This window comes from Miniopterus schreibersii, assembly GCF_964146895.1.
Source record: "Miniopterus schreibersii genome assembly, chromosome: 1".
NCBI lineage: Eukaryota > Metazoa > Chordata > Mammalia > Chiroptera > Miniopteridae > Miniopterus > Miniopterus schreibersii.
Genome location: NC_138101.1, coordinates 177,685,521 through 177,701,667, shown reverse-complemented (window position 1 = coordinate 177,701,667; position 16,147 = coordinate 177,685,521). Strand labels below are relative to the sequence as shown.

At 50.6% G+C, this 16,147-nt stretch overlaps 1 protein-coding gene across 5 annotated transcripts; it reads left to right on the top strand.

Moving 5' to 3' along the window:
• The first annotated feature begins 1,678 nt into the window (after window positions 1–1,678).
• ZFP36L1 (ZFP36 ring finger protein like 1) lies at window positions 1,679–7,115 on the top strand. Of its 5 annotated transcripts, none has more exons than XM_081155819.1 (3): window positions 1,679–1,866; window positions 2,901–2,991; window positions 4,321–7,115. In XM_081155819.1, the coding sequence occupies exon 3, from the start codon at window positions 4,330–4,332 to the stop codon at window positions 5,278–5,280; it is 951 nt and encodes a 316-aa protein (XP_081011945.1). In that variant the 5' UTR covers window positions 1,679–1,866; window positions 2,901–2,991; window positions 4,321–4,329; the 3' UTR covers window positions 5,281–7,115. The 5 variants fall into 5 exon arrangements, with proteins under 5 accessions (XP_081011945.1, XP_081011946.1, XP_081011948.1 ...); XM_081155820.1 differs by having other exon boundaries at window positions 2,901–3,308; XM_081155822.1 differs by lacking the exon at window positions 2,901–2,991 and having other exon boundaries at window positions 1,795–1,866.
• Window positions 7,116–16,147: the final 9,032 nt, after the last annotated feature.

Below are 16,147 nucleotides of genomic sequence, written 5' to 3'. Positions count from 1 at the left end.
AACCGGTTCCTAGAACAGTTGTGATTGGAAGGTTTGCCTGGGTTTGCCCGGAGGTTAACGAATAAATAAGAAATGCAGTAAAATGTGTGTGTGTGTGTGGGGGGGGGTGAGAGTGCGACTCCAGCGCTTTACTCCGCCCGCCCCGTCCTTTCCAAAGAAACGTGCGCATAATGGGGTGACCTAATTACATCGCAATGGAACCCGCTCTAAGCCACTCAACGCACCGAGTTTCGTAACAGACCCGCCGGCCTCGAGTGCTGGGAAGAAACGTGCGAGGGCTGAGGAGGCGGCCGGCACGCGGGGGAATAGGAAAGAAACGCAGCCCTGCGGTTTCCGCCTGGCTCCTCACTTCAGCCCCGGCGCGAAGGCGCGGGGGCGGGAGGGGGACACGTTAACAACTTTTTATTTGGGTGAGTGGAGGGGCATCGGAACCTAACAGTAAATAAATACAATTTTGCAGTTTTTAAAGTTGTAACAATATCAGGGTCCTTTCGGTTTCGAAGATCCCAAGCCCCCTCCCCCCCGTCCCGCCCAAACAGCGCAGCGTGACAAGCCATATGTTCCGTTCCCGAGGGGGCGGGGGAGGAACAACAATAAGTGGCGCCTCCCCCCTCTCTTTACCTTCATTCTTGCCAAAGTAACTTTTTTTTCATTGTTCGAGCATCTAGGCGTGTGTGCGCGTGTGTTTCGGCGCGGACCACAGTTCAGAGCGCGCGTGGAAAGTTGTGTGTTGCTGGGTGGGATTTTGGGGGTGGGGGAAGGGAGGGGAGTTCATGAGGATTCAGGTTTTCTTCACGAAACAGTTTAAAGATTGTATGCGCGGAATAAATACAACTCCCAGTATGGCTAAAATAATCCGCCTGGGCGGTGGTGCTCTTCGCGGCCCCCCGGCCACCTCGCCCCCGCCCCCCATCCCCAGGCCTACAATCGGAGAGTGCTGGCTGCAAAATCAGCGCGAGTGTAGACGGGTGCGGAGCGCTCCAGGGTGCTGCGCTCACCCCCGCCAGGCCGGGTCTTCCTCCGGGAAAGTTTCCCACCTCCCCTTCTCCTTGAAAAAAGCGTAAAACCCTGGCGTTGAAGGTTTTGTGCGCCCCAAGTTTCCAACCCCCTAGCCCTGCCAGGTTTGCGGAGGGCAGCCGAGTGCGGAAGACAACTCAGCAAAAAGAGTAAGTCGTGCGGAGCACTTGGAGAAGTTTGAGGAAAGATCTCAAGATGGAAACCGCAGCGGGGCTCAGGACGGGCTTCTGCTCGCGCTTGCAAAAAGAGAAAGTCGAGCCCGCCTTCCTGCCCGACCAAAAAACAACAACACAACAAGAACCCCAAAGAGGGTGGAATGAGTGATGTCACAGAACCCGGCTCGCAGGCTGACAAAGGAGGGGCGCGCGGCTGCAGAGCAGGGCGCCGGGGAGCGAGGCGAGCGGGCTCGAAACTTTTCCTCTTTAAGAAAAAAAAGTTGTGCGCGGCTCAGTGGTTTTTTTTTTTCCCCTCGCCTTCTTTCCTCGTCTCCCCTCCCCCTTCTTCCTTTTGAAAGTCCCCCCGCCCCCTCCGAGTTTGACCGCATGGCTGATTCAACTTCAGTGTCAATCAACTTTTTTTCCTCCTCTTCCTCATTTAAATAAGTTTAAACTCCGCCTCCCCCCCCGAGCTACTATAAGGCGGACTTCGCGCGCCGCAGCCCGAGTCAGAAAGGCGAGGGGCCCGGGAGCCGGCGTGTGGGACTCCAGACCGGAGAGCCGGAGGCTGCGCCGTCCCCGCACCGGGACCTTCGCGACGCGCCAGACCCCGTCCTGCCCCGAGCGAGCGCCCGCGATGGCCACCACCCTCGTGTCTGCCACCATCTTCGACTTGAGCGAAGTTTTATGCAAGGTAAAGTGAGGGCGGAGCGTTCGTTTTTCAAGTACTTTCCCTTTTGCCGTAAAAAGAGAACCCCCAAAAGCTAATGCCTGGGAAAAGCAGGGGGGCAGAGGAGAAAGTCAAGATAGTTTCTTTTCCTCCGCCCCGCTCCTCCCCTCCTCCCCAGTTTGAAGGAATTCGGCCCTCTTCTCCCCACCCTTGGAGCTGCAACAGTTTCCGGCGGGGATTGCAGGGGAATGTAACCCAGAGACCAGAGTTTTGGGGGGCTAAGTTTGCGTGGCGGGGCTCCCCGAGGGGCGCGGGGCACTGGCTTGGATTGGGGCAGTTTTTCGGTGGTCACGTGCTGCTTGAGCCCAGTTTCCCGGGTCTGCTCGGTCTCCGCTCCGGGTGTGCGCCCCGGGGATCCCCACCACCGGAGGGGTTCGAGGCTCTTTGGCCACGCCGCCGGCCTCTGGGGTTGGGAGGGGGGCTCCCTCGGGGCAGTGAGTCTCCGGACGTTTGGCTGGAGATTCTCTGCTCTTGTTTTCAAGCGGCTGGGAATCCGCGAGAAAAAGGCTGGGAGTTGTCATTCAAAAGGACGCGGCAGAACTGCAGCGGGGGCTTCAGGTCGCCCCAAGTCGGCCAGTCTTCCTCCCGGGATAGACGGTCGTGCTGCACACTTTGGGGGTGAAAGTGGGACTCAGGTAGACCCACTAGCTTTCTGGGGGATCGCAGCTCGTAGATATGGGGGGGAGGGGGACACGAGGACAAAAAGGCCATCCTGAATTCAAGGGTCTTCTCGAGGAAGGTTCGATAGGGCGTCCTTAAGCCTGTGGCTGGCCAGCGGGTGTGAGAAAAAGCAAGTTTTAAACCCGGAATGTTCCAGGAGGGCGGTTTAAGTGTACAGAGCAAAAAAACCCAAACAGTCTATGGGTGTTAAATTTTTTTCGCTCCCTCTCCCCAGTTTTATTCCTAAAGAAATAGGGAAGCTGCTAGGCTACTTTTAATTGCTAAAGTGCTTCTGCCTCCTTTTAAACACGTCGGGTCATGTTGCTCTCTCTTCCCAGCTTGCTTCTCCAGTCCGCGCAGCTGCCAAGGCCCCAGGGCTGCAGGGTTGGGGTGCAGGGACGCCGAGGAGCTGAAGAGAAACATCACAAAGTTGGAATTTCAGCTTCCTTCCTTCCCTGCACTTTCCCAAACTCCAGCTGCCCCGGCGGCCGCGGGAGCTCTCCCGCACTTCGCTCCCGCCCCGCTCTCTCGCTCTTTGATCTGTTTCTCTTTCTCTCGCCCCCTCCCCCCGCAGGACTTTTTAAATGAACCTCATTGTTGAGAACCAGCTCTCAACTTGGTTCCTGTAATCCGCTCTCCGTGGGGTGGTTGCTGTTACAGATTCCTGATCCCCGGCAGCTGATCCTAAGGGACCAACTTTAGAATTTGCACAATGACACCCACATGGGCTGGGAGCCAACTCCCAGGTCATTCCCCACCACCATCCCCAGCACCCTTTCCAAATCTTGGGCACAGTTTGGGCAGGGGACCAGGGTCCCACTGGAACAGAAACCTCCCTGTGGTGGCTCTGCCCCCCCCCCAATCCTTTATTGACTGGCAGGCGGGTGGGGGGATTTGGTGCTTTCCTTTTCCTTCCCACCTGCAGCTTCGCGTTAAAGATTAAACACTGGCGCTCTTATTCCAGCTTGCTCTTGGAGCCAGAAGACTAATTGCAAAGGCATCTTCCCGGGGGAGGGGATGGGCAGAGAATGTTGGGGAGAGCACTGTGGAAGGCACCCCTTTCTGGAGCATGGGGCAGTGAGTTTTATTTTCAGGAATCACATCCCTCCCCCCCACTAACCCCAGGCAGGGAAAGGGGGATTTCTCCCCCCCCCCCCCGCCCCCCCCCCCCAGCTAGATAAAAGCAAAGGCAGCCTGGAAACCTGTTGCCAAAGGAAGGGAACACTTCTAAAGGAGGAAGTTAAGAGTCTTAGGCCAGGCTTTGGGGGTGGTCAACTAAGCCAGGACTGATTAAAAGGGAGTGGGGCTCCTAGTCTAATAAGGTTTACCTGTTTTTGTCAGGGGAAGAGGCAAGCTAGAAAGGTCTAGAGTGATGTGGGATATTTTGAACTGAGGAATCTATTTGGGAGGTAAAGAAGTTGAATTTTATGAATACAAGTGGTAGCTTTGGGGACAGGATATAGGGGTCCATTTCAGGGGTCTGCATGAGGTAGGGTGCATGCATAAAACAGTTTCTCACATAGGCCAGGATTTTTTTTATTTTGTCATTATTTTTTAATGCATGGGTCCAAAGTAAACCCAGGTGGCTGGTCTGTGGGAGAGGAGGGGAGGGGGTTTACCAGGGTAGGGGTGAGGATGGTTCCTTGGAGATGGGCATTTCTGATTATGGAGGGGGCTGCCCTTAGCAGGTACCCTCTTTGGGCCTGGTGGATGGCCTTTGTCACTAACCATCCTCTTTCTCCTCTCTCTTCCTTCCAGGGTAACAAGATGCTCAACTACAGTACTCCCAGTGCAGGGGGCTGCTTGCTGGACAGGAAGGCGGTGGGCACCCCTACTGGTGGGGGCTTCCCCCGGAGGCACTCAGTCACCCTGCCCAGCTCCAAGTTCCACCAGAACCAGCTCCTCAGCAGCCTCAAGGGTGAGCCAGCCCCAGCTCTGAGCTCTCGGGATAGCCGCTTCCGAGACCGCTCTTTCTCAGAAGGGGGCGAGCGGCTGCTGCCCACCCAGAAGCAGCCAGGGAGTGGCCAGGTCAACTCCAGCCGCTACAAGACGGAGCTGTGCCGCCCCTTCGAGGAGAATGGTGCCTGTAAGTACGGGGACAAGTGCCAGTTCGCACATGGCATCCATGAGCTCAGAAGCCTGACCCGCCACCCCAAGTACAAGACAGAGCTGTGCCGCACCTTCCATACCATCGGCTTTTGCCCCTACGGGCCCCGCTGCCACTTCATCCACAATGCCGAGGAGCGCCGCGCCCTGGCTGGGCCCCGGGACCTCTCCGCTGACCGTCCCCGCCTCCAGCATAGCTTTAGCTTTGCTGGGTTTCCCAGTGCCGCTGCCACCGCCGCTGCCACAGGGCTGCTGGACAGCCCCACGTCCATCACCCCACCCCCCATCCTGAGCGCCGATGACCTCCTGGGTTCACCCACCCTGCCTGATGGCACCAATAACCCTTTTGCCTTCTCCAGCCAGGAGCTGGCAAGCCTCTTTGCCCCTAGCATGGGGCTGCCTGGGGGTGGCTCCCCTACCACCTTCCTTTTCCGGCCCATGTCCGAGTCCCCTCACATGTTTGACTCTCCCCCCAGCCCTCAGGATTCTCTCTCGGACCAGGAGGGCTACCTGAGCAGCTCCAGCAGCAGCCACAGTGGCTCAGACTCCCCTACCTTGGACAACTCAAGACGCCTGCCCATTTTCAGCAGACTTTCCATCTCAGATGACTAAGCCAGGGTAGGGAGGGCCTCCCTACCCACTCCAACACCCCACCTTATACATACCTACATCCCCTACCCTAGTCTTCCTGTCCTACCCTACAAACTCCTACATTAACAAGGTTAAGCTCAACCCCTTTCCCCTAGAACCTTGGAATGCTCCTCCCTCTTTCCTCCCTTTTAACCCACCTAACAAGGACAAGTCAATTTGTCAGTAGCTTCCTCTGGCTTGAAACCCCCTCCCCATGATTTTATAGTCCACTTACCATGCATAATAGACAAGTCCCATATTTGTCAGTAGATGCCTTTTTTCTGGCTTAAGCCTTAAGTGCCAAATCACAAAAGAAAAAGCAGTAACAGTTTACAGAAGCAACTTAGTGCCTTGTAACCTAACTTTGTCACTGTGACTACATTACCTCTTCAGCGCCAGAGGGCACCCGTGGGCCTCCCAGAGCCTCTGCCCATGGGGGGGGGGGGGGACCCAGACCAGCAGCTCCCTCCACTGGCGATACAACTGCACCTTCCCTTATTTCAGTCTCCCACACACTTCCTCCTCCCTTCCCCAGTAACCCCCCCACACCCCCTTGGGAGAGTTGTTGCCAGACTTGGGTTTTTGGGGAAACCTATCTTGACATTCAAAACCTTTTTCTTCCCGACCCGAACCTCTGTTGACTAATCTTGCCTGGGTTCGTGTAGGTCTACAGGAAGGAAGACTGAAAAAGTGGATGAAGATTGTGACATAAGTGGGACTTTGTGATTTAATTTTTTTCTTTTTTTTTAAAAGTGGGGAGGAAGGGGAAGCTAGATGGATGGACTATGAGAGACTTGATTTTGGTGCTAAAGTTCCCCAGTTCATATGTGACATCTTTTAAAAACAATGACAAAAAAGTGAGAGAAAAGCTAAAAAAAACATGTAAGGGGTGAGAGTTAATGGTATTCATTCCACATACAATATCTGTGTAAAACGATTTCCCGTAGAAGTAGCTTTAATGGTTTTTGCTCTAGAATACCGTAGGTCTATCCTTAGAGCACTCACGCCATGCTTTTTTCCCTGGGTTTTAAACTTCATATAACTTTCAGAAATTGGAGAGCAAAAATTTTGCTTGTCACTGCACATCAATATAAAAAAGCTTATTTAACTTATCAAAACGTATTTATTGCCAAACTATGCTTTTTTTTTGTTAATTTTGTTCATATTTATCGGGATGACAAATCCATAGAATATATTCTTTTATGTTAAATTATGATCTTCATATTAATCTTAAAATTTTGTGACGTGTCTTTTTCCCTTTTTTCCACAGTTTTAATATATTATTCTTCAACGACATTTTTTGTAACTTTACACTTTTTTTGGTTATTTTATTTTAAAAAAATGAAAAATTAATTTAAAAAAATGCAAAAAACTGTTGGATTATTTATTTTAGAAATTTCCCCCCTTTGTGTTGGACTGCAAATTGAGTTTCTTTCTCTTTAGGCCTTTCACAACTAGGACTGAGAATGTATGTAGAAGTTCTGTGACAGTACAGAAGGAAAACAACTTTTTATGTATAGCTTCTAAAAGGGAAAAAAAAAAAAAAGAAACCCTTTGACTTCCACGTGCCCATCTCAAGACATTCCGATCGCAGATTTGAGGTTCTGGATTCCAGGTTTAGAGTTTTCCAATGTTAATGCAAACAGAACTGGCACACACACATTAAGATGAATGTAATTATTATTCCTCTTGCTGGTCACTACCGTCGCTTTCTATTTCTCTTTCTTTGTGTGAATTTATTTAAAAGAAAAAATACTTTTTGTAACGACTATTTGCAGTTTAAAAATCAATAAACCCCATTTTTTTTTCAAGAAACACTGATGGTAAAGCTGGTTTTGCTTGGTTTGTGGTTTTCCTTTGTAGGTTTGTCTCCTGTATATGTTGCAGATAAAACAATGGCTAGCTTCCTGTTGATTCTGGAAGCTGCTGAACTTGGGATGGAGTGGAGAATAATTGCAGAGCAGCCTGTACTTCTCTATATTACCTGCCTAGAGTGTTGGTGACAAGGGGCCAGCCTTGCCCACCTGCGTGGACTTGTAGGTTCTTGAGGGCTGCTGAGGCACAGGGGCTTCTAGTCTTCTCTGCCCAGCCTGTGCATGACGTTTGGGTTGCCAATATGGTGAAGGGGGATGTATGTAGCACATGGCATACCAGCAAGTCTGGATTTGGATGAGTGATGTGGGTGCTTCTAGGCTCATTTTTCCCACTGAAAATTGACTGGAAGCCCTATCCTCAAACTACCACCTGGAGTAGGATGAAACATTGCAGGCTTGGAGAGGGGCATCTAGGGTGGTTAAAGGCTCAATCACAGGGCACTGGGACAGGGGTGGTTTCACCTGGATCTGACATGTGCTTCTCTGTTGGGAGGGCTGTTAAGGGGAGGTGGGTATTAAAATGGCCAGCATGACAAGAAGTCGTCCTTAGGTCCCACTACCATAGGTTTTTGTGACACCTTAATACCATGCAGAGTAGGTTTATCATCATCTTGGGAAGGGTGAGGTCTCCTTTGCTAGAAGCAACCCAGCCAAAGCCAGATGCCCACTGAGGGGATGGTTTGCTTGCCAGAGTGGTTGGATCCTGAAAACCTCAAGTCTGGTTCTTGGGAGGATTTCTTTTTGGGGAGGCAGATGTAGATATTGCTGTTTGAGGCTCAGCTGCCTTTGGTTCTCTGCACTTTGAGGGGTAAGCTGAATTTCCACCTTGACTCCCCCTGGCCAAAGGCATGTAGTCTGCAGAAGACATTGGCTGGGTCAGGGCTGTCCTTGAGGCTGGGGAAGACCTACCTTATGCACCCTGTCAACTCTTCCTTCCCAGGCCAGCAGGTGCCTGCTGGGGGGCAGGGGTATGAGATGGAAAAAAGGGAGTGTAACCTCTTACGGCAAAAGGTGGTGGTGGAGGGAAGGGGGAAAGCAGACCTTCTAACTGGAGTGAAGCTGGGCCTCTGTCCCTTAAGGAGGGAATGACTGACTCTGTGTGTGTGGTGGTGGCATGGCATGTGATCTTACTTTGACTAAAAGCAATCACTCACCTTGAGCTCAGTCCCTGCAGGCCTAGATGGGCAAGTAGGAAACATCTAAATTTCCAGCTCCTGGTTGGGTTCAGAGGGGACTAAGCATACCCACTGCCTACCCAGAATTTCCTCCGTTGAGTCAGTCTTTGAGTGATAACAAAGTAAGCCCTGGAGGGTGGGGTGGTCTGTAAAGACAAGAGGAGGCTCCCTATGGCCCCAGGAAGCTCTCTGTTCCAAGTGAGCTTGGTTGCCCAAGAGCCTGATTTTTCTACTATCTAGATCTTAAATGTAGAGGAGATAGGTCCAAAGCTACTTGGGAAAGGAAATGGCAGAATTCTTTCAGGCCCATTCTTTTTCCATGGTTTTAGAAGATGAAAGGGCCGCAGCAGCTGTCCTGTGCTCCGGGCTGGCAGGGAGTCCAGGGGGGTTTGAGCCCAGCTGGCAGGGGACCTCTATTACTGAGCTCATCTACAGTCTGGGGGGCATAGGAGCCATGTACAGAGAGCTGGAGGCAAGGTCTACACGAAGGGAAGTGAACAGGAAAAACCAGGCCGGCCTTTGTCAGCCAACTTCCTGGGGCAGGAGGCCTACTTCCCTACCTCCTGCTCTAGACCTTGGGGCATCTCTGGTTTAGGGTCCTACACAAGGTCTGTCCTGGCTGGGTAGGGTCTCTGTGGCTGTTGGTCCTGCACCCGTGGTCCAGCCCTTGGCTGAAGGTTTTCCCTTGGAGCAGCTCAAATAAATGAGCTGTTTTGGCCACTGAGCAATGACTTACCTTTTTAGGCCTGGAAGTCTCATTTTAAAGAGGAAGGCCGGGAACCTGATGTTCCTCAGTGGCACTCTGGAGAAAGGAGGGCCTTTGAGAGAATGTTCCCAGACAAAAGCTGGGCTTTGCAGCCAATTGGATTGTGAAGCACTGGTTACCAAAGGGGCAGACAGGGTCAGGGCAGGAGGAAGTTTCCATGGTGTAGAAGGGGTGTTGAAATCCTTCACCCTGGGTTCAAATCCAGCTCTCCTTATACCAGTTTGTGCTTTGGGCAAATGACTCAACCTTGGATTTTCCATCTGCATCTCAAAGGGTGATTGTGAGGATCAAGTGGACCATTAGCCATAACAGCTCTTCCTAAGTGCTAGGTAGTTGGGAACTCGCATGTGTGTTAATTTGTGAAGCTCTCAGTGACCCCATGGAGGAAGTTCTGTACTATCCCCATTTTGCATATGGAGAAATCGGAGTGCAGAGTTCATGGATTTTGTCACACAGCTAGAAGTGTTAGGATTTGAACCCAGACAGCCTAGCTCCATCATTGCATTTTACCACCATGTCACAGGCTGGCACACTGAATACATTTGGCACAGTCCCTAGCACACAGTAACTGCAAATTGACTCATGTTAGTTCCTGTCTCCCTTGGCCTTTTGTGGAGATTTTGCAGGGACATGAGAGGCAGCCAGTTGGATTAGATGACTCCACACACACCCCCTCCAGCGAATGTCATGATCTCATGTCCCATGAGGCCCTGGATTGGAGTATTTAGAGGACAGGGCCTGGGAGGAGGGGGCAGGCCACCTCCTTGGACTTTCCCCTTCTCTGCCTGCGGCAGGGTGGCTTCTGTTAATGATCGACAGGAAAGGGTGCCCCAGGCTCCTTGGGAGTTGGCTCTGTGCCCTTCTTCCCCCGGGGTCTCCCCGCCCCGCACGTAGCCAACCATTTAATCACGTCTGGCTGGACTGACTGGAACTCTACCTGAGTTCAGGGGAGGAGGGGGCGGGGGGGAGACCGGCCAGGCTCCTCACCACCCTCCTGTTGCCTTCCAGACCGCCCTTCTCAGGCTAGCCTCTGGTCTGCTGGGCTGCAAGTAGGAATTCAGAGAGCTGGGAAGCAGCGAGAAACGTCAGCCTTTTCTTGAGGTTCAGTCAACCCTGGGGGGTCCTGTGGTGACCACCTCTTGGTGGGTAAAGATTGGGTTACAGAGAAAACTTCTAGCCCTAGGGCCTACAGTGCTTTTTGGAGGAGTCCCAAAGTTATCACTGTGGGAAATTAATCTCTGAGGAGCCAGGGCAGGGGCTGCCCACGTGCCAGGCTGGGTTCCCTCCTGCCCACCAGAGTCAGCTGCTGGTCAGGGGATGGGGGTGCCTCCTCTGCGTGTAGGCTGTTTGCAATTGTGCTGACATGTTGGCAAAGGCCAGGTCTCAAGGTACAGGGCTGTGAGTGACGAACTTACTTGTGCTGTCAGCTTGGGGTACAGTGAAAATAAATATTGGCAATGGCCAAACCCGAGGCAATTTTCTTACCATCTGGAGCCAGTCAGGTAGCTGCCCCCAAATCCCCACTGCACTGCAGGGAGAAGGAGCTCATGATTATATGGGAGTTCGTTTCTGCCCGCCCCCTAGTCCAGGGGGATGAGAGACTCTGCTGCCCATGTAAGAAGCAGATTTTGGAGTCAGGGACCTGGGTTCAGGTCCCTGCTTGGAACTGACTTCACTCTGTGACCTCAGGCTAAAAATCTTGTAAGCAGCCCAGAGCCCCAGTTTCCTCATTTGCAAAATGGGATGAGAATGATGATGACAATGACACCTAATTTAATGGGTAAGCAAAGCATGGCATAGTCATGCCAAGGAATACTATACAGCTGTATAAAAGAACAAATGCCTGATATATACAACGTGGGTGAATTGCAAAAACATAAAGCTGAGTGAAAGAAGTGTGCCACAGGAGAGCACATAATGTGAGTTCATTTATGTGAAGTTCCTAAGCAGGCAAGACTAATCTACACGGAGAGCAATTTGATGAGGAGATAGAGGATATGCACATAAAAGCGATTTGAGCTGCACACTGAGGATTTATGCACTTTCCTGTACATAAGTTACACTTTAAAAATAAAAACCTACAGAGTTGTGAGTGTTAAATAATATATATAAGAAAAAAAAATGAAATTCAGTACCTGGCCCCCTTCTAGGCACTTATCATGGCTGGTTTTTGTAACAGCCACAACCTGAGGATGGTGGTACTGTTCCCCCCCCCCCTTTTTTTTTAAAATCCTCACTAGAGATATCTTTTCCATTGCTTTTCAGAGAGAGTGGAAGGGAGGGGAGGAGGGAGAGAGAGAAACATCAATGTGAGAGAGACATATCACTGACTGGTTGCCTCTTGCCAAACCCAAGACCCTTCAGTCCACAGGCCGATGCTCTAATTACTGAGACAAACTGACTAGGGCCCCCGTCCCCTTTTTATAGATGGGGATTGGGCTCAGGGCAGGTGAGTAACTTGCCCAGGTGAAGTGGGATTTGAATCCTAGCAGATCAGCTCATAAGCCCCCATAGCTGCCCACTACCCTAGAGTCCCCCTTGGTACGCAGGTGTTATTTCTTTAGAGAAGCTAAAATACGTCATAATCCATTAGCAAGCTGGCCAATTAGTAAACAGAATCATCCACATTAGAAAATAGTTTTTCTCTCCTGAGGATAAAAAAATCTTCTGTAGCTAGCTGTGTAAGGGAGGGGGAGGCAGAGTTGGGGCTTAGCTGGGCCTGGAGAGAGCAGAGCTTGGCTGGGTGGGGCCAGCATCAAGGGGCCATCATCCTGGGAGTTGCCCATGTGGCCTGTCTCATGTCATCTCATCTTAAGGCTGATTGGAGGCTGGCCCAGCCTGTCTTTCCTGGCCCTCTGGCTCAAGGGTGGGTGGCAGCTCAAGGGTGCATGGCAGCCTCACATGGCTGTAATGACAATACTTCCTCCTTCTGTTTCATTCCACTCTTTTGGGAAGTGTTTCCTGGAGCAGGGCTCTGGGAAAATGTTCTTGGATCCTGACAGAGGGAGATGCCCAGCTCAGGCAGTAGATCTGGCCGCCCCACAGCTCTGGGGGTAGGTTCTTGCAGGGTCGACCAGCAGGTGCAGTGTGTGGAGGCAGCAGCCTCCGTGCTCTGGGAAAGCCTGTGGTTTGGGGTCAGGCAGCAGGGCAGACTTTAAGGAGGTGCTCACACTCAGGGTCGTGCAAGTGAGCGTCTTCTTAAATTCTGCACCCTGGCACCTCACTTGTCTCCCTCTCATTCCAGCCCTGTCAGGCAGGCCTGGATTTATGACTTTGCTGTGTAACTTTGGGCAAATCACTTAACCTCTCTGAGACTCATTTTTCTCCTCTAAGCATGAGCTCAGGAAGCATATTCACTCTGCCCGCCTTATAGGGCTGTGGTAAGGATCAGATGATATGGAGAGGAAAGAGCTTTGGGAATGAAGACTGTGGACAAAGGCAGTATTGAGAATGTGGGAGTAGCTTGCAGTGACAGAGCCCTTCTTCCCGAGAGGTTTTAGTGTTGCAACCTGGCAGGTCTGAGTTCTGCTATTCACTCTCCCCTGGGGACCCACAGTTGTGGAAGAGAATGTGTCTCTTCCCAGCCCGTCCCTCCCTGAGATGTTCCCATCCCATCTGGTTATCCTCCCTGCAGCCCAGGCAGTTGGGGTGGTAAGCAGACGGTGGTTTGTTTTATGCCTCTTACAAATGGGGAAACTGAAGTACAGTGTGGCAATGGAAGATGTAGTGGGGTCACTCTGGTGCAGCAGCTGCATTGAACACCAAGTTCCTGCCTCAGCTGTGCTGCTGTGTGGCCTGTGGTGGAAGGTGTAATATTTTACCACTCAGTGAGGTGGCATCCTGCCTGAGGAGTGATGGAGAAACCCGGGTAATGCAGGTGATTACTCTAATCAGCTACCAGCCCTATTGTCTACCTGAAACTTGGGACCTTGGGGCCTGCTCTGGAAGGCATCTGCTGGTGGCTGGAGTTGGTGTTCCTGCTTTTAGTGCTTTGTTTTCTGAGAGCTGCTGCCCATGACTATTGAATTGCATTTTAGCATTTTCTTTCCACCCAAGGTGGTCATTTATGGTCCCTTCCCAGAGCTCCAGCTGCGGCAGAAGCCAGTGAGGGCAGAGGAGGGAGGCACTGACAATTAGCTATAGCCACTGCTCCAATCCTCTCCCTATTGCTTCAAGCTGGGGAAAGGGGGAGGGCTGGGGCTCTTCATTGGCTCAAGAAGGCCTGTGGACTCAGACATTTTTCTTCCTGTGTTACTGACCATTTTACTGCTCAGCCTAGAGCGCACTGAGGCATTACAGGCGGACTTCTAGACGCAGGTAAAAGCTGAAATACTTTTGGCTTCTGTGTTGTCCCTGACTTCCACTTCTCTCCCCACATCCTATAGCTTTTGGTTCGGTTTAGAGCAGGACCTGCATGGAGGACTCTTGCAAACCAAGTAACGCATGTCACTCGGCCCCTTCAGTGCGTCATCAGATGTTTGGAAGATTTCTGGACTGCAGGGCCACATGAAAAGAGAATTAGTGGGCTGGGCTCTGTCTTCTCAGACACACATTAAAGATCAGGGAGGATTGGAAGTCCATGCCAACATGCAAGCAAACCTGGGAGTTATACATTAGTGCAACTGCCCAGCCCTGCCCCACCTGGTTTGGAGGCCGGAGGGGACATAATGTGATGATAGACGTGGGTGGTCACTTCTTTCCTTGTCTATTTCCTTGTCTATGAAATAAGTGGTTGGACCAGATGAGTTCTCGGTTCTATGATTCCATGAATGTCTTAGAAAACACTGAGCCAACTTTCCTTTGCCATGCCGAATGAGGGGGCAACGAGGCCAGCAGTCGGTGCCGTAAAGCCCCAGCTAGAGTTCTGGTTAGAAGGCAGTTGGTCTGTCCTGTTAATGGTGTCAGGGGACTCACACGGACAGGCCTGGGACTCTGGAGGTTGGCTGTCCCAACCTCCTTTGAAGGGGTGGTTTGAAACCCTGTTATGAACTGGGGGTTGAATGAGAACATGTAAGTCACCTCCTTGGTATGTTGTACTTTCCCAAAAACATCATTTAAAATTAAGATACGGAAACAGCTGTCTTATTTTAGGACTGTGCTTTGCATTTGACATCGCTTAGCGGACTGGTTTCTGTGGTGCTCACTCGGAAAATGAGCTACTGAAATTGGAAGGCCCAGGGAGGTAGATTTCAGCTCAGTTCAGGAGGAAACCTTTTAACAAGCTGAACTGGCCATCGGAGGCAGTGAATTTCCTGTTAGAGGTAATTAATATTCAAACCAAAGCTAGGGGGTTTGAATATGAATTATTCAAATTAATCAATGCTCCCTGTCCGGGACTTTGCAGAGTGATTCCCTGACACCCTATCCAAAGCAGCCCGCCCGCCTCACTCTCTGCTGTACCATCCTGGTTTAGTGTTTTAATACTTCTCTGAAAGCGTCAAGTTCATTAATTTTTTTTTACTTGGTCATGATCTCACCAAATTTGAAGGTAAATGTGGAAACGCAGGGGCGGGGGCCCTTGCTCAAGGTTCAGTCTCCAGTGTTCCATCTCCTGGCGCTTAGCAGACACTAGCAAATGCTGAATGGATACAATTTTGCTGTTGGTGTAGCTTGATAGCTTTCAATTCTAGGGGCCCACCCTCCTACGGGATGAGGCCTTCAAGGGCCTGGCTGCAGGAGTTTGAAGGAGCCCTGGTGTCCCCAGCCTCATGAGAGTGGAGCGAGCTGGGAATCGGACGTGTACAGTCCCTCTCACTGGCGGTGTCCTTGGGTGAGTCACCCAACCTTTTTGGGTCCTGGTTGCTTCATCTGTAAGAGGAGTTGGATTGTTATCTTCAAGGCTCTTTCCAGTTGGACTACCTTGGGATTCAAGTACTCTGTGTTTGCACTTACTCCTCTGTACTCAAACTGTTTGTTCAACTCTCTTTTATTAGGGGTTCTAGGCCTATTAAGACAGAAAAAAAATTAAGTAGCCTTGGGAAGTGAAGAGCAAATACAACTGCAAATGAATTATTTTATTCTGCATAACAATAGGACAGGAGCTAGACACCAAGGGAACTGACTACTTAAATAATCAGTAGGTTAAATATAGGTAGTTCAACCCAGGTATACATGAACAATTAAGGATTTTTCTTCTTCATATACTTTTATCACCTAACAGTGTACTTGGCCTCAATGTACCTAATATTTTCTGATTTTAAGTATACTTTATAAATGGAGATGGTCTATACATTCTTTCTTCTCTCTGGTCCCTCTAGGGGGTGGCTAGTAAGCCTAGATTATTCCATTTTACTGGTGAGAAAATTAAAAATAAGCTCCTCTGAATGACATTAAAACAGCCCGTTACAGGATTGCACTTTATGGCTGGCATATGTTGATGTGGAAGGCACAGAAATGGCTAATTTTGTTGTTAGATAAATTTAGGACTGGCTCCTACATATTCCTCTTTCTTGGTGTTCCTGGAAGAGATTTCTTCTGTATATATATTTTTTTGTTTTGTTAATCTTCACCTGAGGATACTTTTTCCATTGCTCTTCAGAGAGAGTGCAAGGGAGGAAGGGGGAGGGAGAGGGAGAGAGAGAGAGAGAGAGAGAGAGGGGGAGAAACATTGATGTGTGAGACACACAGTGATTGGTTACCTCCCAAATGTGCCTCAATCTGGGGGTGGGGAGTGAACCTGCAACCCAAGTACATGCCCTTTGACTGGGAATCGAACCCACAACCCTTCAGTGTGAGGACCGATGCTCCAAACACTGAGCCACACTGGCCAGGGCTTCTTCTGTATCTTGAAGTGTTACCCAAGTGGCACCCACAATAGCAACAAATTCAGAGTTAACTCTGTGGTGAATCTGTCAACACAGAGGTAGGTATGGGGATAGGAGTACAGTGTAAGAGCTGCTATATGGTTCAAAAAGACGTAAAATGTGACCCTGTTCATAGTTTACATTTTAGTTGGGGAGACAAGACATCCACGAGTGAAACCATCTATTAACAGGCCTGGATTTTGTGCTCTGATAGCCTTATATGCTGATACA